The sequence below is a fragment of the Saccopteryx leptura genome, chromosome 1 (genome assembly GCF_036850995.1).
Source record: "Saccopteryx leptura isolate mSacLep1 chromosome 1, mSacLep1_pri_phased_curated, whole genome shotgun sequence".
NCBI lineage: Eukaryota > Metazoa > Chordata > Mammalia > Chiroptera > Emballonuridae > Saccopteryx > Saccopteryx leptura.
Window position 1 is genome coordinate 194484009 of NC_089503.1, and position 21949 is coordinate 194505957.

The 21949-nt window shown below is 41.3% G+C and overlaps 1 protein-coding gene across 2 annotated transcripts in view; it reads left to right on the forward strand.

Annotated features, from left to right (window-relative positions):
- The window catches only part of LOC136404475 (ryanodine receptor 2-like), a 650806-nt gene that overhangs the window by 554741 nt on the left and 74116 nt on the right, over positions 1–21949 (forward strand). For both annotated transcript variants that reach the window (XM_066383777.1, XM_066383773.1), the window contains 6 exons: positions 1277–1311; positions 2075–2188; positions 5186–5282; positions 6724–6827; positions 8616–8667; positions 15444–15497. In XM_066383777.1, the coding sequence (XP_066239874.1) occupies positions 1277–1311; positions 2075–2188; positions 5186–5282; positions 6724–6827; positions 8616–8667; positions 15444–15497 (456 nt within the window). The remainder of the gene's footprint in view (positions 1–1276; positions 1312–2074; positions 2189–5185; positions 5283–6723; positions 6828–8615; positions 8668–15443; positions 15498–21949) is intronic.

The window sequence follows — 21949 nt, forward strand, 5'->3', positions numbered from 1 at the left end:
CAGGATGTCAGACCGGAAGTTTCGCCCTCTGAGTGAAACCCCCCGCCCACACTGAAAAGTTCCAGCGTTGGAACTGGCTCTCGCTCCGTCCCCGTGCGACTTTTTCAAGGCTCTGGGGCAGCCTGAGACTCCGCCCTCGGCCCACACAAAAGCCCCCAACTCTGCCCCTCCATGGGACAACATGGGCTCCCACTCCTGAGGTACTCGGAGGAATCTCTCGCTCACTATCTGCACACACAGACCAGGATATCAGACCAGCGGCCTCACCCTCTGAGTGAAACCCCCGCCCGTACGGAAAAGTTCCAGCATTGGAATTAGTTCTCGCTCCCTCCCCGGGTGCGGCTCTCCCAGGGCGCTGGGGCGGCCCGGAGGCTTTCAGCCCACACAAAGGCCTCTGACTCTGCCTCTCTGTGGGGTAACACGGGCGCACTCTCCCGGGGCTTTGGAAGGAATCTCTCGCCCACTATCTGTGCGCGCCGACCAGGAGATCGGGTACAATGGCTGCCCCGCTTCTCTTTCTTTGTCTGGGTTTGGCGCGAGTGTTAGCTGTATTGCCCGGGTTGTCACAGGAACAGTTTTTCCTCGGCTTGGATCTCCGTGCCACAGCCTGGTTCGGCCGTTTGTGCCACGGCCTGGATCTATTCACCCCCTTTGCCCACCTTAGTTTCTATATTCTCAGTTTCCAGTGAAAGCCGCCCTGTTTAGGTTAGTGAGGAAGGCGGAGCATTTCTTACTCCCTATTTCCTTCGGGGTTTGGTTATATATATAGCCAATTTTTCACTCGATCAAACCTTTGGGTGTATTGCGAAACATCTGGAGGCTCCAAGGATAGGTTTTTCTGTTTCTGGTTGAAAATCCTATTGAGTTTTGGGGGAGATTTATCAGTATCGCTTCCTACCCCGCCATTACTCTGACGTCATCCTCAAAATGGAATTTTTAATTGAAATGTGTTGGTGGGTCTACTTGGACAACTCTACCCTCAATTCATTTTTCATCTACAATGTTAAGTCTCAGAAATGTTTTGTTTCCCTTAATACAGTCTTTGGGAAGGAAATTGAAGTAGATAACTGTCCAGAAGTATTCACTGATCCTGCAGAGGGAAGACAGTCACAGAAACAAATGCTGTCAAATTACATAAATTGCTTTATTAAACTTTCTAAACCACTATAGTCCAAACATTCTTAGAGTTTTTTTTCAAGCATTATTCATATTTTGACCATTTATAATAAATTTAGTTTTGTTTTTTCAGCTAATATAACATTTTTATTTCTTCCAGAGATCTACTTGTATGCGTTGGAGATATTACAGTCTGGGAAGTACAGTGTTCTGTTGCCTAGAGATTACTAATTAATTTAGAATTACATTATCTTGCGACTTTTCTCTCTTATAATTAATCTCTTTTTTCTCTTGTAGTTCAAACACCATTAGTAAAATAGATAGCTTGCTTGCATCATTTACTATAGCTTTTAAAATTCTCATTTGTCCCTATCTAACAATATATATATAGATATATATATATAGATAGATATATAGATATATATATTTAACATTTTTGCAAAATTAAATCTTTTTACACCTAGTAATGTGTTCATGAAGCCTGGTCATCTTTTATCTATCCTATTATATTAAGGAACAGCATTTTCTTTAACTGCCTCTGTGTATGTTTATTGCTGTAACTCTTATGATAAAAGTAGTTAAAATGGATACATAAATAAAAATGGATGAATTTTTCTATATGCAGAAAAATATGTTTTAGACCCATAACCAAATTCTGAAAAGGATGCAAACTGATATTTTTATAGAATGGCTTTATATTTCTTTAATTTTAGAGATGACATAGCTTCTAAAGTACACACTATTGGGAAAATACTATGTTTCTGCTAAGAAAAATACATATCATTTCAAACTATTTTAAATTTAGCACTGGTTAACTTTTAAGACATAAGCTTTTTCATAATTTTAAGGTAGTTTTGGGATTTAAATGGCCAATTTTTAATTAAAAGGCATAACTGTTGAATACAAGTTTTGAGAGTAGGTTGGGGTTTACATGTGTCTGTCTCCATGCCTTGCTGCAGGTGGAACACCCTCAGAGATCCAAGAAGGCCGTTTGGCACAAGCTGCTCTCAAAGCAGAGGAAGCGTGCTGTGGTGGCCTGCTTCCGGATGGCCCCTCTGTACAATCTGCCAAGGTCAGGACTGCTTAATGTTTCCGCAGATCAGAGTAATTTTCCCTAATACCTGATAGGGGTCTAGCATCTACCTTAACATGAGTGCGATAGTGCAAGAGAGAATACAAGAGCTTTATTGGCTCCCCTGCACAATAATTGACTTTGTTTTTCCTCGTTGGGTGTTACCGGAGAACTGTGGTCTGTAAAGCAACTGTGAAATGACTTCTACGTACAGAGAAAATTGTGCTCACAGGTGTGAGACAGGTGGAGCCAGACTGCCTTGAGGAGAACCTGTGGCTATATGTTGCCGGTCAGGTTTCTTACCTGACTTCCTTATAGTTTTCTCTCTGTACCATGATAAGATTACTTAAAAGGTTGAGAGAGAAGAGTGTTTAGAACTGAACTTGCCACAGCAAATGCTAATTGTCATTATCTCTGATTATGAGCCTTTTTGGAAAAGAGCTGAGAAGGAACTAAGTGATGAGAGGGAAGTGAGCACATTAGACAGTCTCAGCGACCTTCTCAGAGCTGGCGCGGCGCCCGCGTTAGCAGAGCAGTGCCCTGGTGTGTGCAGGTGGCGCAGTCCCAGGGTTCCATCCCAGCCTCCGGCTGCTCTCCAGCTGCTGTGCGCTCCCTCTCTGAACTTTGTACCGAGGGGCATCATCCTCAGGTCTGATAAACCGGACCCGGTGCAGCGACATCTCTGCTTTGAAACATGTCAGACCGAGTCCTTCACCCCGTGTGGGCTGAGCACCCCTCCTTTCTTTTAGGGCACTCTCACCACCTCTGGTTGGAGCGCCCTCATGGCGCTGGGCTGCTGGCCTCTCTGACTCAGGTTTCCTATGGATTAGCGTTTTGTCCAGTTTTATATCTCAGCACCTAGAACATTGACGTGTAGTAAGTGTTTGAGTGAATGAATGATAGAAAGCAGGGAGGAAAGAAACAAACAAAATGCCACACTTTTCCTGTCACCAAGACCTCTGCCTCCTTGCCTCACTGAGTGTAAAACTGTGCAAGGCCTCTGATCCTGTGACTCTACCACGGTGTCACTGCTTAGTCACAGGGAAGGTTCCTCCTCTGGCTTCTCCCCAGTGAATGTTCTCCAGCCTCACTCGTTTCTCTGAACTGTTTGCTGCACCCCTTCCCTTCGCGGCCACCTCACCTTGCTTGCTTGTTGCCTCCTCTCAAGTTGGTGGCAGCAGATTCTGAGCTAGCTTCTGCAATGTCAAAGAGTCTGCTGTCCCACTCTGACACCATTTTCAGAATGGTGTCCCTTATTCTCATGCTTCTCAAACCTGGTGCTTTTTGCAAATAGGTATAATTACATGTAAGAAATAGCCAAGCCCCAACCTACTGAGTTAGGATCTCTGCAGAGACTCAGCGTGGGTATTGCTCGAAGGCCATTGTACGGTCCACATGCACCGGTGAGGTTGGGCCCTCCCCTTCCACCTCTCTCCAGTACCAGTTTATGGTGGTTTCCAGTTGCCATCTCCTCTGTCCCCTTTACAAGTCTCTCATCACCCTGACCTCGTGTCTCAGGACTCCACAGCCTGCCTCTCCTGTTGTTCAGCTCTGCTTCCTGTCCTGCTGTGGCACTGTCTCATTTTAGCACTTCTGACTTTCTCTTGGAATTTCCTCATTATATCTCTTTCTTTTATCAGAATCAAATCTACATCTCTTCCTAACTGCCTGAAGTTCTAGTCTGCACTGCCTTCTCTTATTTCACAGGCACCTGTTTCTCATCAGCTTCCCAGGGCTGAATCTTTGAATATTTGCTCACACACAGTTCCCCTGGTGCGTTCTGTCTGGAAGCCTATGGGTTGCTCTCTAATGTCAACTCAAACACTGACTAGTTCCTCTATGTAGATTCACTACATTGTGTTCCAGAGCCACTTTATGTCATAACAGGTACCATTTAGTGAGCATCTATCCAGTGTGCTTTATATTTCTTATCTCATTTTAAGTCTCATGGAACTGAAGTTCTATGAGGATATCCTAGTTCAGGGGTCCCCAAAATAGTTTGGGGCCACATGTGGCCCCCTGAGGCCATTTATCTGGCTCCCACCGCACTTCTGGAAGGGGCACCTCTTTCATTGGTGGTCAATGAGAGGAGCATAGTTCCCATTGAAAAACTGGTCAGTTTGTTGATTTAAATTTACTTGTTCTTTATTTCAAATATTGTATTTGTCCCCGTTTTGTTTTTTTACTTTAAAATAAGATATGTGCAGTGTGCATAGGGATTTGTTCATAGGTTTTTTTATATAGTCTTGCCCTCCAACAGTCTGAGGGACAGTGAACTGGCCCCCTGTGTAAAAAGTTTGGGGACTCCTGTCCTAGTTTGTAAATTAGAAAAATGAAAGTTTGCCAAGTTGAATAACCTGACCAGTGTTATGAAGCTTGGACATGGCTCAGCCAGGATTTAAATCCAAGACAGTGTGTGATTTCAGAAACTGTGTTCTGCCAACGATAAAGAGTGCCTCTCTAGCCCTGGCTGTTTGGCTCAGTGGTAGAGAGTTGGCCTGGTGTGTGGATGTCCTGGGTTTGACTCCTGCTGAGGGCACACAGGAAAGGAGACCATCTGCTTCTCCATCCCTTCCCCTCCCCCTTCTTTCTCTCTCTCTTTCCCCCTCCTGTAGCCATGGCTTGATTTGTTTGAACACGTCAGCCCCGGGCACTGAGGATGGCTCCATGGAGCCTCTGCGTAAGGTGCTAAAAATAGCTCAGTTGTGAGCATGGCCCCAGATGGGCAGAGTGTCGGCCCCAGATGGGGTTGCCTAGTGGATCCTGGTTGGGGCGCATGCAGGGGTCTGTCTCTGTATCTCTCCTCACTTAGAAAAGAATAAGAAGAAGAAGAAGAAGAAGAAGAAGAAGAAGAAGAAAGGTTGCCTCTCCAATCAGCTGTAGGAAGTTTACTTTTAATTTTAGTGCAGAGAAATTTAGTGATAAAGCACTACTTAGCACTTTTCTAATTCATTTTAAAAAACCAACACTGTGTTTCAAATTTTGCTTATCTTCTAGGCATCGGGCAATCAATCTCTTTCTTCAGGGATATGAAAAGTCCTGGATTGAGACAGAAGAACATTTCTTTGAAGATAAACTGATAGAAGATTTAGCAGTATGTCTTTAATGGGTTTATAAACTGAAAGAGTCTTTGGGCATAACGGGTGTGAGAAGTTACCATGTAACAGTGACAGGAGATGTGGACAGTTACTATGTAAGAGTCACAAGAATATCTCATTACAGTGTATTGGTTTTAGGAAACTTTACTCTCTATTGCTAATGCATTCAGTGTTTAGTGGAAAATTCAGAATTTAAGGTGAATTATACAAGTTTCTTATTAACTAAACTTTGATTTTGTTATTCTTTTACATTTACTGTCAAAGCACCTTTAAACACATCAGAACCAGAAATAAAACTATAAAAGCTGAACCATAAAGAAGGTATTCACCAAAGATAAGTTGAAGGTTAATAAAAAAGCAAATGAAAAGTGGATGGTTTTTAAAAACACACAGAGCTGAGAATGATGGATGGGGCCCAAGCAGGTCTGGGGTCACGTAGATGTCCCAGAAGGCGAGGGTCATCAGCCATGCCCTTGTGCAGGTTCTCGGGAGCTCTGGCTTACTCTTTCACAGGTGTGGGCTTTCCAAGTCTGACCAAAGCACCTTTTCAGAACAAGGGGCATGCATGCTGCCTGTGGAAGTTGCAGACTGGACAGAGGCTTCATGATTGATTGATTCCTTGGTTAAAGACCTCTTACTGAAAAGTTATTTCTTTCAGTCATCAATTATCAGGGAATATAATGGATAAACTAATTCAGTTCATAAAAGCTGAATCCTGGTTTTTCCCAACTATTTTAATTGAATTCAAATTGTCTTTATCATTAAAACAACTGTAGACTATATTGTAGAAATTTACCTGGTCCTGCAACATTAACATTATAGCCAGGAAAGAACACATGTACACATGGAGAAAAAACCAGTGTGAATGAGGAAGTCAGTGAAGACATAACATTCATTGTCATTCAACAAAAAGTCAGGATTCATTCATGCTACAGTCAGTAAAAACGCTTAATAATTTTTCTCATGGTGAAAGTTCTATCCAGTAGTACAAACTTATTTTTTAAGTCTTAAAAGTAAGTGAAAATGGGAAAAAATGAACACACACACTATCACGCACTCACACCTGTGCACACACACTAATCATACATACGCTTACATGCACACACACATACATATGCACACACTCACATGCATACGCTCACTCATTCACTCACACATACACATGTACTTAAACGCACGCACACATGCACACACTCACACATACACATGTACTTACATGCACAACTCACACACATGCACACATTCACTCATGTACTTACATGTGCACACATTTACATACCTACACATTCACACACAGAATCACACACACTCACAGTCACACACTGCCCCAGCAGAAGAGAAGGGCTCTCCTTTTATTCACCGTCCTTCACCATGTTGCTCCTGGGTGTGATTGAATATTTCACTGACATGTGAATTGTGTGAATTTGACTCTTGTAGAAACCTGGAGCTGCACCTGTGGAGGAGGAGGAAGGCACTAGGAGAGTTGATCCTCTGCATCAGCTGATCCTTCTGTTTAGTCGGACAGCCTTAACCGAGAAATGGTATGATTGGGAGGGTTCGTGTGAGACACAGGAGGATGAACAGAGGAGCCCATGTTGAGAGTCTGTGTGTTACATCGACATGTCTCAGTTTCATTTGCTCTAGTTAGAGAGACTCGTTCACAGAGAGGACCAGTTTGCAAATGCCTATGGACCAGCGTTCATTCATTTTCAAACTTTACTTTCTACTCGAGTCTTTCTTAACAACGTTATAATTAGCTGATTTAGTTGATTCTTAATCTTCTTACAAAATGGCTTTTCTCTTTGTCACAGACAGCCTTTATATAAAAAGAGAAAAAGAGCTCAAAGCACATTTTAGCACCAAAAATGTAAGGAGACCAGTAGTGATAAACTGTCCTGGTTAGGTTGTGTCTCCATTGCACAGCCGGTTTCAGGAAACCTTTTGGAAATGGGGAAGCTGTTGTCTTAATGACAATTTTCTTTGAGGTCTGTTTTTTTTTCTTTTATTATTATTGTTATTTTTTGTGTTTTTCTGAAGTGAGAAGTGGGGAGGCAGAGAGATAGACTCCCGCATATGCCTGACTGGGATCCATCCAGCATGCCCACAAGGGAGCGATGCTTTGCCCATCTGGGGCTGTGCTCCTTTGCAACTGGAACCATTCCAGCACCTGAGGTGGAGGCCATGGAGCCATCCTCAGGCCCAGGCCAACTTTCCTCCAGTGGATCCTTGGCTGCAGGAGGGGAAGAGAGAGACAGAGAGAAAGGAGAGAGGGAAAGGTGGAGAAGCAGATGGGCACTTCTCCTGTGTTCCCTGGCCAGGAATCGAGCTCAAGACTTCCACATGCCAGGCTGATGCTCTACCACTGAGCTAACTGGCCAGGGCCTCTTTGAGGTCTATTTTAACAGGACCCTTCATTGTGCTTGGCTTCTATAGTCTTGTTTCTGTGAATTTACCAAAGATGGGCAGACTTCTATGGAGTTAAATGAGAAATGCACTCAGGTGCCTGATAATGAAAATGAGCTCAGCGTCTGCTCCTTGCAGGGCGCTGAATGGACAGGCTCTGAGATGAGACATTTCGGAGACTGTCCTGACCAGTTGTTTGGCATCAACACATGCCATAATAATGTACATTTCTTCCTCTCACCAATGGGATCCATCTTGCTTTCACGACTTCTCTCTCTTTTATTATTTCCTAACTGACAAAATCATCTCATCCCTAAGCATTGAGCAATCCTCTGTCTGGCATTGTCAGGTAATGAGATATTTCTCATAAGTGAATTTTTCTGTTGGCTGAAGTTTAAAACTGCTAAAATAACATTGAAAATATGAATTAGATTTGATGGAAACCTTCATGAATCAGTGGTTTCCATACTTCTTAAAAAGAGAATCATAAACATATTTAAACTTTTCTTAATTTTTAAGAATGATATGATGATTTTGTAGCATAATAATTTCAGCAGTCTTTCCATCAAATGTCATATATCACTTTTGCTGTCAAAAGTCTCTACCTCATTTAAATGTACTTGTTTCAACTTTTGTAGTTTCAAGAAAATGAAAGTTGTTGCATTTGTGTGTGAATCAATAAATGTTTATGTTGTAAGACAGAGTTCTCTTCCAGAAGATAAGGTGGGACCACTCTTTAGGAGGTCTGAGATCTTTGCTTTCTGATCTTACTATATTTTTGAATGGTTGCTTTGCCTAAATTTTATATTCATTTTATTTTAAAAAGATATACTTGTTGAACAATATAGGTTATTTTATAAATGATGGTAATTTTGCATATGACTAGCCTCCTACCTAAAAAGAATGTGTTTTTTTGTTTACCATAGTAAACTGGAAGAAGATTTTTTATACATGGCTTATGCAGATATTATGGCAAAGGTAAATAAATATCAGTCTTGATTTTAAAGTTTAGTTTAATTGAGGGAAATCATTTTATCTGACAAAGGATAAGAATGTATGTGTTTCTGGATTAAAATAAGATGCTATCAAACCTTGGAAACCTAAGGGCATTCATCTCAGCTTCGTACTTGTTCTATGAATCTCTGTTCTGACTGCTTTGACAGGCAATCACTTTAAAGTTTTATTTATGGGGAGCTCACTAACTTTCCAAACATCCATTCATTCAACAAATATTCACTGTGCATCAGGTATTGGCGATGGCATGGAGAATAAGAAAGGCACACACCTGCCTTCTTAGAAATTTTTTGTCTGATGGGGAAGACAAAATTTAAACAAATACTTACAGAAAGTCTGGTAAGGTTAATGGTGGGGAACAGGTTATATAGCACAGCAGAAACTTCTACTTAGTGTAAGGTTTAAGAAAGTCCCTGTACTGGTGGATGAGCTGACCTTGCAAATATAGTAGCAGCTATTATTGACTGAATGTTTATGTCCTGAGACCTCACAACGGGAGAGTGACTGAGGGGTGGGTTTAGATGGGAGTCAGGCTTTCTCAGAAGCCTCTGACCTGAGCAGCTGGGTAGGTGGTGGTGCCACATGTGGAGGTGGTAGGAAACAGAGGGACACAGGCCTGGTGTAAAGGAGAACAACAGTAAGATATTGTGAACGTGTTGCTTAGAGATGTGTGAGACAGCTAAGGAGAGGTCACACATGATAACACGGTCATCTCTGACATTCAGTATCTCAGGGAAGGCTAATAACTCCAGAGCTGGGCTTGATCAGCATTACAAAGTAATGGCAGCCGCGTGGTGGTCTTGCCCAGAAGAGAGGGCACCACGGGGAGAGAGAGGACCTGGGACCCAGCCTCTCAGGACATGGACACTCAAGAGTGGAAAGAGAAAAGGAGTCCATAAAAGATAGGAGAGAATCTTAAGTGTGAGGATTTGCAGGAGCTAATGGAGTTAGTATGTGGTCAGCAAGGTCACATCTTGAGGGTGGAACGGGTGAGGACTGATTGCCTGTTCACTGTGTGGCCATGGTGAGAGCAATGGGCAAGACTGTGGCGAGAGCATTGGTCATGTGCTGTGGGGAAGGAAGGTGGGACCCACATATGAGGAGTGTGGCCCAGAGGAGATGGAGGAGGAGGAAAAAGGTGATAAATATCAAGATGGACTGGGAGGTGAAGGGGGATTATGTTTGTTTACTCTTTAAGAGAGAGATTTGAACCTGCCTCTGTCCTGGTGGGAAGAAGCCAGTAGAATGGACAAGGGACTGACTTGCAGAGAGTGGGCATGAGTGCGTGGGAGAGGGGGGCAGGGCATAAGGGGACTGTCACGGTTGTCCAACATTATTTTAAACCATAACTCGGAGAAAGGAGTACATTTTCCAGCATTTTTATAGAAACATAAAAATAGATACTTTGAAATAAAGTCATCATGAAATTATACTGTTTGTGTGACCAATATGGCTTGCTTTTTGTGGTCTATTTGAATTTTTATAATGTTTGAGATTGTACTCACTAAATAGATTTCATGTCCAATTAATAGGTTGAAACCCATAGTTTTAAATGACATGGGGTTTCCTCCTCCTAGAAGTTGGCATGGAGTATGACCAGGCATGAGAATAGGACCCTGGCAGTGCAGAAAGCCACGCTGGGTCCTTGTCTGTGAAGTCACAGCAGTCACTGCCTGTCCCTGGAAGTCCTCAGGGCCAAATGTAAATCAAGGGAGGCAGGAAGTTCTCAGGAGAAGGGCTCCTGCCAGACTACTGTGGAAGGGTCAGAGGGGAGTGGCCGAGACCTGGGCCTTGGTTGTAATTGGAATGAAAAAGGCAGTAAAGATGGAGTGGGCTGGTGTCCTTATAAAGGAGTCCCGGGCTCCCTCCTCCGCAGTGGAAGAATCCTGCGCCAGTGGACCAAAAGGCAGAAGCCCTGGCTTGAGGGTGGGCTGCCCTGATCGCTGTGGCCATCCTCGTCACAGTCCGCCTCTCCCGTTTTTTGCTTGTGTCCTGGAGCTGAATCTAATCTCTTTTCCTGGACAAATATTTGAGGAGGCTTCGTTTCTTTCATGATTTTCCCCTTCGTACTTAATCCTATTCCTTTTACTCTTAAATGTGCCCCAGGAGTGCCAGGCTCCCATAGTTCAGTTCATTTTACATTGCACATGCAAAATTTATCAATATGTGTTACCCAGAAATTGATGAACACAGTACGCTAGTTGGGAGTCACCTGTGCGTACCTATCGGGACTGCATCCTCACAGTTCTGCCTTAGGAGCCTGTGCATTTACACTACATTGTAACAATTCCATCTCTTTTTTGTCAGCCAGATTGCATGTTTGTTTCCTTTTGAGCCTGCTTGTCAATCTATGTCATTTATGCATTTCTTATGAGTTCTATCAGGTAAGCCTGCATTTTGACAGTTGATGTACTTGTTAATTAAGTATATGAGATCATTTCTCTAATTAGGGCCAGACCATTGCCCAAGGCCAAATATTCCTAAAGTTCCATCAGCCAGTATCATTTACACTGACCACAACACTGATAAGTGTGCTTGCTTCCAGTGTTTATCTAAGGCGCCGGTGATTGACATCAAACTTCTAAGAATGCAGTTTCTGGACGTCCGTCTTCATTTCCCAAATTGGCACCCATTTGTTTGAACTTGCCAGTGACCTGCATGGTTTCTTAGGCTCTAACAGCAGTCATGCTGCATTCACATATGATTATTTTTGCCGTGGTCTTGCAATTTAACTCAGTTCAAGAAACTTTGTCTTTCTGTCTTCCTTCATCATTGAAGGGCCTTTGAAGGCATCTTTCACTCTAGGTTTTATTTACAGTTTTCAGTACAGGATGCAGAACTGGGTCAGCCATAGCTCTAGATTCAGGATATACTCTCAACAGTGGTCCATTAATGACCTCATTTTATTTAGTTACTCAGTCATTTCTAATAATGTATAAGTAATACATTATTTTACATTATGGGAAATACCCATAAATTCCCTATTCACAAGAAAAGCAGACACTGACAGTAACTTCCATGGAATGTTTTGGTCCCCTTAACCCATATATCCCTACACAAGGAAACTGCTATCCTGGACATTAGGGTCAAGATGCACTTGCTTTTCTGCTATAAAGTTTTCGCTGGCTGTACCTATTTATTGATACACATATATTACATATGTTCCTATAGTATAATAACTACATATATTTTAAATTTTAGTTTCTCACATTTAAAGGCACAGTGTGCAGTATGTAGTCTTCTGTGCCTGTTTATTTCACTTAGTATTGTTTGTCAGATTCCTGCAGGTTCTAATCAGGGCATGCGCTGTGCAGCTGCATGGGCTTCCTGCTGGTGGCAGCCATCCCTGGGGCATCCGTATTTTTGCTAATAAAATGCCTATTCTTAGTCCTGTCTTCTGTTTTCAAAGGCCATAGGATAGATGAACATTCAAGTTAGGAAAAAGTGTTAAACTGGTTTCCAAATATTGCATTTCATTACGTCTGTACCAGCCATGGTCAAGAGAGGTCTCTTAATCTCCATCTCTCCAGTATTTGGTATTTTACAATTTATTAATTTCTTCCAACAAAATGGGTGTAAAATGATATTTCACTAGGGTCTTAATTTTCACTTCATTGGCTAGGTAATATTGGAATTTAAAAATTACTCCTCTTTGGTAGCTGTCAAAATATGTCTTTACTGCCCCTCATCTGTCCTGAACTCTTTAAGCAGTTTCATCCTAATGAAATGGCTTTACTAACTTAAACAAGACAGCAATATAGAAGGATCTAGAATGTAACATCATAGCTTAAACACTCAATGAGTTTCTGGCTAAGAAAATATTTTCTTCTTTTACTAACTTATCACAGTATTTAAAATATGCATTAAGTTATACCCATAGGCCCATTCCTTGTTTGTTAAAATTATAAGAGGCCAAGATCACTTTCTTCTGAGATTTCTTTCTCTTCTGTGTCAACCATTAGCTTTTAGCAGGTTCAAATCCCAATTAAAAGTTTCTGATTTGGCTTCTGCCATCTTCTGAGCAGTTACACAGTCAAAAAGGCAACTGTGTTTTTAATGGTCCCAGCACACCCTCCTGCCAATCAGTAGGAGTTAGTTTATGGGTTTGATGAATTGGTCACATATACGCACACCCCAGAGAGATTCTGCCTGGCTGGGTTAAAAAAATAAATAAAAAAATTTAGTCTTATCAGAAGCAGATCTTACTAAATTTTCTCAGAAATTTTTAAGTTTCAAATATTTTGTTTCAAAATAATTCTTTGTAAAAATTATTTGTCAGCTAGAGCTCTAAATCCCTTTATACAAAAGAAACGTATGAATTTTATAGCTTAAAAGCAAATAACTATAACTCAAGTGACAATTTTTCTGAACGTATTCTTCATCTCAAGCCTTGTTCCTCTTCAGTATGCCTGAATATAATAAAATTTATATAGGAGATAATGTTTGAGAAAATGAAAAACTTTGTGTCTTTAAGAGACATTTTATAGAAGGGTTCTAACTGCTTAAATAGTAAACACCCTTGTTACCTGATCAACCCTCTGTGTTTTCACTCCTAATTACTAATGCAGCTAGAGGGAATGACACACAGGTCATTCTAAGGACCATATAAGTCCAGTTGCTATGTTTTCAATGTTAGATGTACAAAATTTATGAAAGACCACAGGTTTGCCTTCTGGGTAGGTTTTGCTAAAGTTCTCATGTATTCTTGTTTTCAAAAATCCTGGATGACCAATGACAACGGGAGTCAAGGTGACATTTATGCATAGTGGAAGGTTTCCTGCCCTCTGAATGAATAATTAACTCTTTTTTCTTTCTGGTGAAACGTGCTATTTAACACCTTTTCTGCACAGTTAAACTGTCACAGACCTGTGTCCCCTCTATTTTCTCCTTTGCAGACCATGTTCACATTGCTATTCTTCATAGTAGGGTGATGCTCAGTGCATAGTGGTTGAATAAATGGATGTGACAAACCTTTAAAATCTTGTCATTGAAGGATGGAAGGATCACATTTGTCCCTTCCCTCCCATCCTAATTTTATTTGTATGGTCAAAGTACTGTGAATCATTGAATTAAAAGGATTCTCTTATTTGTAACTTAAATTTAACCATGTGCCTTCAGATAGTTCACTGATACAATGAGCACTTATCATGTCAACTATAATAAATCCTTAGAAGGGCTGGAATAATCCACTTTGAAGAACTATAGGTTTCTTCCTGCCATAGGTTAATGACCAGCTTCCTTTGGTCACATGATTCTTCTTCTAATTCCAAACCACAATTATAATAGTGGTTGAGATTTATTGAAATCTTATTATTTTTCAGACACTTGATCTTAAGTGGCACATAATTTACATATACAGTGGTACCTTGCTTGACACATGAGTACTTTAAATCACGAGTAATTTGAGAGACGAGCAGTCACTTGCAGGATTTTTTGCTTTAAGTCACAAGCAGATATTTGAATCACGAGTGTTGGGCAAATGAGTTTGTAAAATTTGTGTCTTTTGAGTTTGCTCACTTTTATTGTTAAAAATGGTGCTGGGCAGCCACTTATGTGCTTGCACTCAGAGCAGGAGAGTTGATTGCAAATTGTGGATTACCTTCCTGCTTGGGAGGGGCCATTGTTATACTAATGTCTCCTGCCCCTCTGCCAGCATCTTCCCCTGACGTTGAAGGTAAATACACTTCATAAACCAGTTTATTTCTTTACATTCTCTCTTATTACGTGTGTGTGTGTATTTGTTATTTATGAAGTACATGTTCTTATTTAAAAGCACATGAAACAAAAATTCATGTGGTTTTGGGGGGCTGGAATGGATTAATTGCATTCCCAGTAATTTAAATGGGGAAATTCGATTTGACACATGAGCAAATTGAGTCACGAGCTTGGCCGTGAAACAACCTCATTTGTCAAGGTACCACTGTATTACTTCATGTAATCCACTCAAGACTTGAGTATTATTTTCTTATTCTCACCTTTACTATATGGACACCAGACCAGAGAGGTAAAGGAACTTCCCCTGCGCTAAACAGCTAATGACTAGGGACAGTGGGATTTGAACCAGGCACTCTGTGTCTTGATGCCTGTTTCTAACCATACCACTCTCCTTCCAAAAAGAGCTTCAGCTGTGGGAATTAGAGAAAAATATGCATGTATTAGCACAACTTCTATCACATTTCTGGGAAAATAACTCAAAATAATACAATAGCTTAATCATTTTGTATAAAAGAATATTATCAGCAGTCACATTTTCACTTTTTTCCTTTGGACAGAATACAATAAAGAATTAAATGAACAAGATTTACTTTAATTAATGGACACTGCTTTCTTAATTTTAATTCATAGTTATCGCAAATACCTGTTCAATAACCAGGTGTTAGTGCACTGTGACAGCGACATTGCAGAGAAAACAATGGGACTTGTCTTTAAAGCTTGCATTTGGGTTTGAACATGGCAAGCACAGGAAGAAGTAGTTTGTGTAATATGATATTGGCCTCATCAATCTCTCCATGAGATGTATAAAATTAGCAATAAACATTTTAACTTTTTAAAAGTACAGTAAACATGTAGGTCATGAACTCATTGATGATGTCATCTAAGTTTATTGCACCTTACATATTACATATATTTCAACAATATCGATGACAAATGATTTGGTATTCTATGCTCAATCGCTTTGTATTTTGTGTCTTGATACATTCTAATCCTGTTTAACCTTGTTCAATTTTTCCGTGCATCAGAGTTGTCATGATGAAGATGATGATGATGGTGAAGAAGAAGTGAAGAGTTTTGAAGTAAGATGGATCTTTCTAGATGTGCCTTTTTCCACTTGGATGCATTGTTTCATAGCTCATAACTGATATTTATGTTTCTTGCTTCATGGCTTACTGCAGCTTATTGTGTCAAGGAACTGCATGTCAGGAGCTGGGTGGACAGTCTGAGTCCTAACATTTGCTAAAGTTAAGACCAAGGAACATAGACTAGTTAACAACCATATCTACCCATATGTTCAGAATGAGTGCTCTTGAGGGCCCCCAGAGATGAGGTGGCTCCAACTGTCGCATCTTGGCGACTGTTGTGATCTAAAATTTCCAACAGGCACACAAGGAAAATATTGAAGAGCAACATGACCTCGAGTTTTTCTTTGAAGCCTTGGTTTGATATTATTTTCAGAATTGAAGTCTTAAAGATTTGGCCTCCTGTGACTTCTGCCCAGCGGGTCACTCATTCCCTGCACATATGTGGACCGAGCACTTGGTGCACTTTGCTTGCATGAGGCAGGAGTGCGTGTCTTCCTAGGACCACCTTCCAGCTACGGTTATTTTCTCAAACCTCTCAGCTTTTAAATATCCACATCATTGGAGATGCTGCTCAATGTTAACTAGCCAGTGGAAAGGAGCTATTATTTTCCCCTTTTGCTTGGACTATGTGTTTGTTTTTTATGAGAAAAATTAGGTGTTGTTAACTACCACTCTCCTTGTTTACTTATTTATTTTGTTTAATTTTCAAAAAGAAATTAAGTGGAAGGAAATAGATTAGATCCTTTTTAATTTTGCTATTGATTTCCATGTCTGGACTTTGAGCTAAAAGTCTGGAAGTAATTAGGACCCAGCAGCAAGTCTTTAATTCTGGTGTACCCACCAACGGGGGTCGGTGAGGACCCGACATGGAGTACCTCTTTCAAGAACCATTTGACATGAGCATCTCTGCTGCATTGAAGTCAATGTGGAAGAAATGCAAAAGCTAATTTGAGAATAACCCAGGACAATTGCTGGCTGTGAAAATGCCCCAGAGTTAATTCCCTTTTTGGCACTATAATCTTTTCTGATGTATGTGTAGCCTGTTCTCAAATCTATCTTTATTGGTAAGAAACTGAGGTAAATTAGAATAAGCTGTGAGCCGCAAATAACATTTTCTGAAGTGTAAACCTCTTATGGTCTACCGGCTGTCTTCTGAGCAGTTGTTTATTGCTATTTTGCTTCTGTCCTCATCCTTCCTAAGGTCACAGGATCCCAGCGCAGCAAGGTAAACCGTATATGTGTGTGTATTTGTCTGGGTCTGAGTTTCAGTTTCTGTGACATTTACCTTTTTGTTAGACCCAACGTCTCTGAAACTTTTGTAACATAAGGTCTTGCAATCCTTCTATAAGTTTCTAGCTCCAGTGCACTTGGCCTCTTCAGTATCCCTTCCTTGGCACAGATTGATTTCTTCTTATGATTTCAGTAGATCGTCATTTGAAACTTTGTTACATGATAACTTGAAGTTGCACACTGGGCTGGAATAGAGGAGTCCCTGTAAGTAGTGAGCTGTTCGCTTAGGGACTTGGAAGTGTGGCATCTGGCCCATGCCTCTTGATGGGGTTTTTTTTGTTGGTTTTTTTTTTTTTTTTTTGGACCAGTCTCATCACTTGAAAACAAATGTGAGAAATGGCATTCCCGGTGCCATTGAAAAGAAGTCTGCTTTTGTGGGGCTAGTGATACCTTCAGTTAGTAACTGGAAGTTAAATTTCACCATCTCAGTGTTGATTTCATTCTAGGGAAGAGCTTCCTCCCTCTTAATATTTTGAATGGCTAAGAGCTTGTAAAATTTGCTAGGAGAAAACATTTTGATCTAGAGTTACAAGACTAATTTGAGATACAAAAAATTGTGGCATCATAAGGGAAACTTTCATGAGGAATAAAGTAAAGCTGAAGAAACACCGAAAACAGGGTGGGGACTAAAGAGCCAGGGATTTGCCAGCCCCTCCCTGCTGCCATCACATGGACATTTTACACTGTAATCCTCTTCAACCTGCTCAGTGAATGTGATGGTTTAATACCCTGCTTTATCCAGAATACTTCCCTGCAACTGCTTATTTAACAGTTGGTTACATATTTAGTTCATTATTTTATATAACCTTTTTTTTAGATTTGAGTCTACTTCAGTATTAAAACCATAAAAAAAGGACAATAAGTCTTTAAAGAAGTCAGAATTAATTCAAAGGGAAGAAATGTTTGGGCAGTTACTGGAAATGTTTGTTATTGCAGTTTAATGCTTTATTTACTTGGAGTTTTTTTTTATAAACCTAAGCAATTAGTAAATAAATAGTGATGTTTCTAGGCAAATAACTTCAGGTTTCTGAGCATGCTGGGTTTTGCTCTGCAAGATCACCAAAGAGCTTTGGTGCCGGCGCGGACCACCTTTTTAATTGTGCTTTTGCAACATACCCAGAAGCGTTCTTCCGGTGGCTGCTGCTTCTGCCATTCCTAAGGTCAGAGAGAATGAAATTAAATGATAATGCAGTGAATGCATTTCTGTGCAATACGAAGGTGTGCCATAAGATAGATTTATTTTTACTGAAGAACCTATCATATTTCCCCATGTATAAGACACTCCCACATATAAGACGCACCTTAATTTTGGGGCCTGACATTTGAAAAGAAATGTATTACATAAAGTTATTGAACTCAAGTTTTTTTTTTTGTTTTTTTTTGTTTTTTTTTTTCATTTTTCTGAAGCTGGAAACAGGGAGAGACAGTCAGACAGACTCCCGCATGCGCCCGACCGGGATTCACCCGGCACGCCCACCAGGGGCGAAGCTCTGCCCACCAGGGGGCGATGCTCTGCCCATCCTGGGCATCGCCATGTTGCGACCAGAGCCACTCTAGCGCCTGGGGCAGAGGCCACAGAGCCATCCCCAGCGCCCGGGCCATCTTTGCTCCAATGGAGCCCTGGCTGCAGGAGGGGAAGAGAGAGACAGAGAGGAAAGCGCGGCGGAGGGGTGGAGAAGCAAATGGGCGCTTCTCCTGTGTGCCCTGGCCGGGAATCGAACCCGGGTCCTCCGCACGCTAGGCCGACGCTCTACCGCTGAGCCAACCGGCCAGGGCTGAACTCAAGTTTTATTCATCATAAAATTCATACAACTCCTCATCACTGTCAAAACTCCCATCCATTAGCTTGTCCTCATCTGTGTCTGATGACGAATTGTCTTCAACAATGAGCACAAAATCAAGCGTGAAAAAGCGGGAAATGCAGGTAAAAAAGTCTACAACCACTGTATAAGACGCACCCAGTTTTTAGACCCCAAAGTTTTCCAGAAAATGTGCATTTTATACATGGGGAAATATGGTAAATTAACAAGAATGGAGCCTTGTGTAAGCTGGAGGGATGGAGCACTAACTTCTTACCTCCGAGAACATTTTTCTAAATTATTGGGCAAGTTGCACATCCTTTGGCCAATACCCAATTTCTAATCTGCAGTAGGTTTTCTGATGAGTGCCTGAGGTCCTGTTATTCTATACTATTGATTAGAGATATTTCTTGTGTCTTAAATACTAAATATGTCTGTGGCACATTTGACAGTTAGAGATAAAAGCTTAGGAGACTAACTTACATGCTCTCCTGGACATGCCTCAGAAATAGCTAACATGACATCATTCCTGCTAAAGACCCTAGCTCCTATTCTAATGTAGGTACCATTAAGTATGGAAGAATCGATTTAGGTCCAAAATGGCCCAAAATGTCTTATAGACTGATGTTCTATAGCACTACCCAGTGATAAAAGCACTTTTATCTGGCCCCTCAATGATTTAATTTTGAATAGAATCTTTTTTTTTTTTTTGGCAAATTCTGCAAGAATGAAGTAGCTGTAAGATGTACCCTTTCTAATAGCTACACAAATTGATACTTGAATGGGTTTATTTTGTTCCTTTTATAGGGACACAGCAATCTGAATTAGAAGGCTTCCTCAATCTTACCAAAGAATAACCCTTAACTATAAAAACTTAAAGGTATAGCTCTGGATATAAGATACAATATTGAAAAAATAGTTTTCTCAAGGGAATTTGAGTTTTTAGTTCCTACTATCGGTAGCTTGATGAGGAAAGGGGGAAGGAATTTTGATGGCCGGTGTTCTTGAATACTCATGCCTGTTGCTGCAGTCTGCCAACTGCATTGTTATATGATGACATCCTTAATCTCCAGTAGAGCCCTCTTGGTAGCCCCGGTTCCCTAGGAAACAAAACTGAGAGATTATGTGCTAACACTGTGTTGGGGCTGGGTTGTTAAATTCCAAGGAAGTAGGAGTGAGAGGAAAATAGACCCACCCAGAGAAGGGTGGGCAGCCCACACAGTGAGCACACCAGAGCTTCCCACCGCTGCTCAGGGATTCTGCAGGCTGCTCAGATGTGTGGGCTGTGCCAGGAGACTGGTGCTCCCTGAACACTGCGTCCTGGGGAGCAAGGGGGAGAACTCTACCTGCTGGGCTGTCCCACCTCCTGTTTCGTGAGAGTCAATTTCTTCATACTTCCTGCTGATATTAACCGTCCTTTTCATGAAGCCCTTGGGGAATCAGCGCCAGCGTGGGTCCAGCCTGCGGAGGGTCCAAGAACTAGAATTTATCTGTAGGAATCAGTATAGGGATCCTTATTGAGTGGTAGTGTGGTAGCAGCCAACTTTCAAAGCCACATTAATGCTTCAGGTCATTTCTAGGGTGACTCTGACTCAGAAGCAAAGCAGATTGCCAAGGCTTGGTAAGAAGGGGCATGGGGAGAGCTAGATCACTAGACCTGCTATGAGGAAGTCCCCAGAAGCACAGCCCTCTGTGTCATAGATGGTAACTCATGCATGTGAGCATGTGGACCTCAATAGCAAAATCTATGGCAGACGTGCATTGAAACATACAGTTGTGCCCTTTTGATATGCACAATGATTTGAATTAATGTGCTTTCATTTTTAAAATAATCGCAGTGGAAGCTTAGACTTGAACACAATATGTGCAGCTACTGGGATGCAAGGAGTCACTGAGAGGACAGTCAGGTGGACCACCTGCTGTGGATGCCCAGCTTCCACCACCTACTGTGTAGTCTTACGCCTCAGTGTTCCTACCTGTAAAGTGGGGCTGATCATAGTATCTACTTCAGAGGTGTGTGATGAGGATTGAATTAGTTAATACACGGGAGGCACTCAGAAGGTTGCCCAGCATGACTAGCTCTGCACACATTTGCTGCTGTTATGACAGTCAGCCAGTTTCAGTTCCCTTCTAAAACCAAGTCACAGAAGTTGGAGAAGCTTCTACTGCATGGTAAGCACAGCTCTGGCCTGGGCTCTCAGAGTGCTGACTTCGTGACCTACAGCAGGTCACATTTAATTCCTCTGTGCCTCACCTTCTTCTCCTTTGAACTAAGAACTTAAAATTAGATATTCTCAGAGGTCATAATCACCTTTAAATGGCCTGGTTTGCTATTCAAGGGTTCTCATTTTCAGGGAAACTTCATAATTCTTCTAAATGCATAAATATTGCTAGAAGCATATACATTTCCATTAGTTTTCTTCTGTCTGACAGAGCAGCGAGAAAGAAAATAACCCCCATGTTTTTGTGGAATAGGAATGTCACAATAAAAATATTCTATAAAAAACAAGTTCTAGCTTCTGTACATGTATATGGATTGTTTTTCCTAGTTGGGGATCTATAATATCACACATGTAGACATAATGTCATCAGATGAAGGGGAGAGGGTATTGAGGGAGGAAGAGTGTAGAGACATGGAGTGGAGCCCTCTAGGGTGGAGGTTAACCCAGAAAGCCACACTGTAGGTCTTGCTAATTCATACGGGTTGTCTGACATCTGTTTCCAAGTTTTCCTAGAGTCAACTTAAAAGCACATACATTTAACAGTTTACTATATTAATAAAATAAAGACAGTCTTTTGGGGGAGAAATAAAAATTCCTGAAGCTTTTTTTTTCCCTGAAGAGCTTTGCAAAGAGGACAATTTGTGATGTAATGAAAAGGTCCTTAGCAATTCAGTAAAAGTAATTATTTGAAAATTTATACTATGAAGTTTATCTGAGGTGGCTTGGCTTTGGATGAGTACCAAGTGTCTGAGGATGAGGAGTGTGTATCCTTAGGACAGGCTCCAGAAATGTCCTTCCCTCAGCTCAGCAGGATCACTTGTCAGGGAATCTGAGACAGTATCCAGTGCTTGCGGGGCAGCTGTTTCTCCAGTTGACCTGGACAGGATCAATAACCATTTGTGAAAAGTAGAATTATAGACTAGAACTCCTTGAATTGGGAGATCTCAGAATCCAAATAATGTGTTGTTTTCATCCATCTGTGATAAACTTTATTCTAACTTCTTTGTTCCACAAATTATTCAACATTCTGGCACCTTCCTGCTCTAACCATACTTCCATATGATTAGAGGTTATGGTCACCTGGGCAGCAGTGCTGGACTGTCTACCCTTCTATCTGTATTAAGGCAGGAGCTAG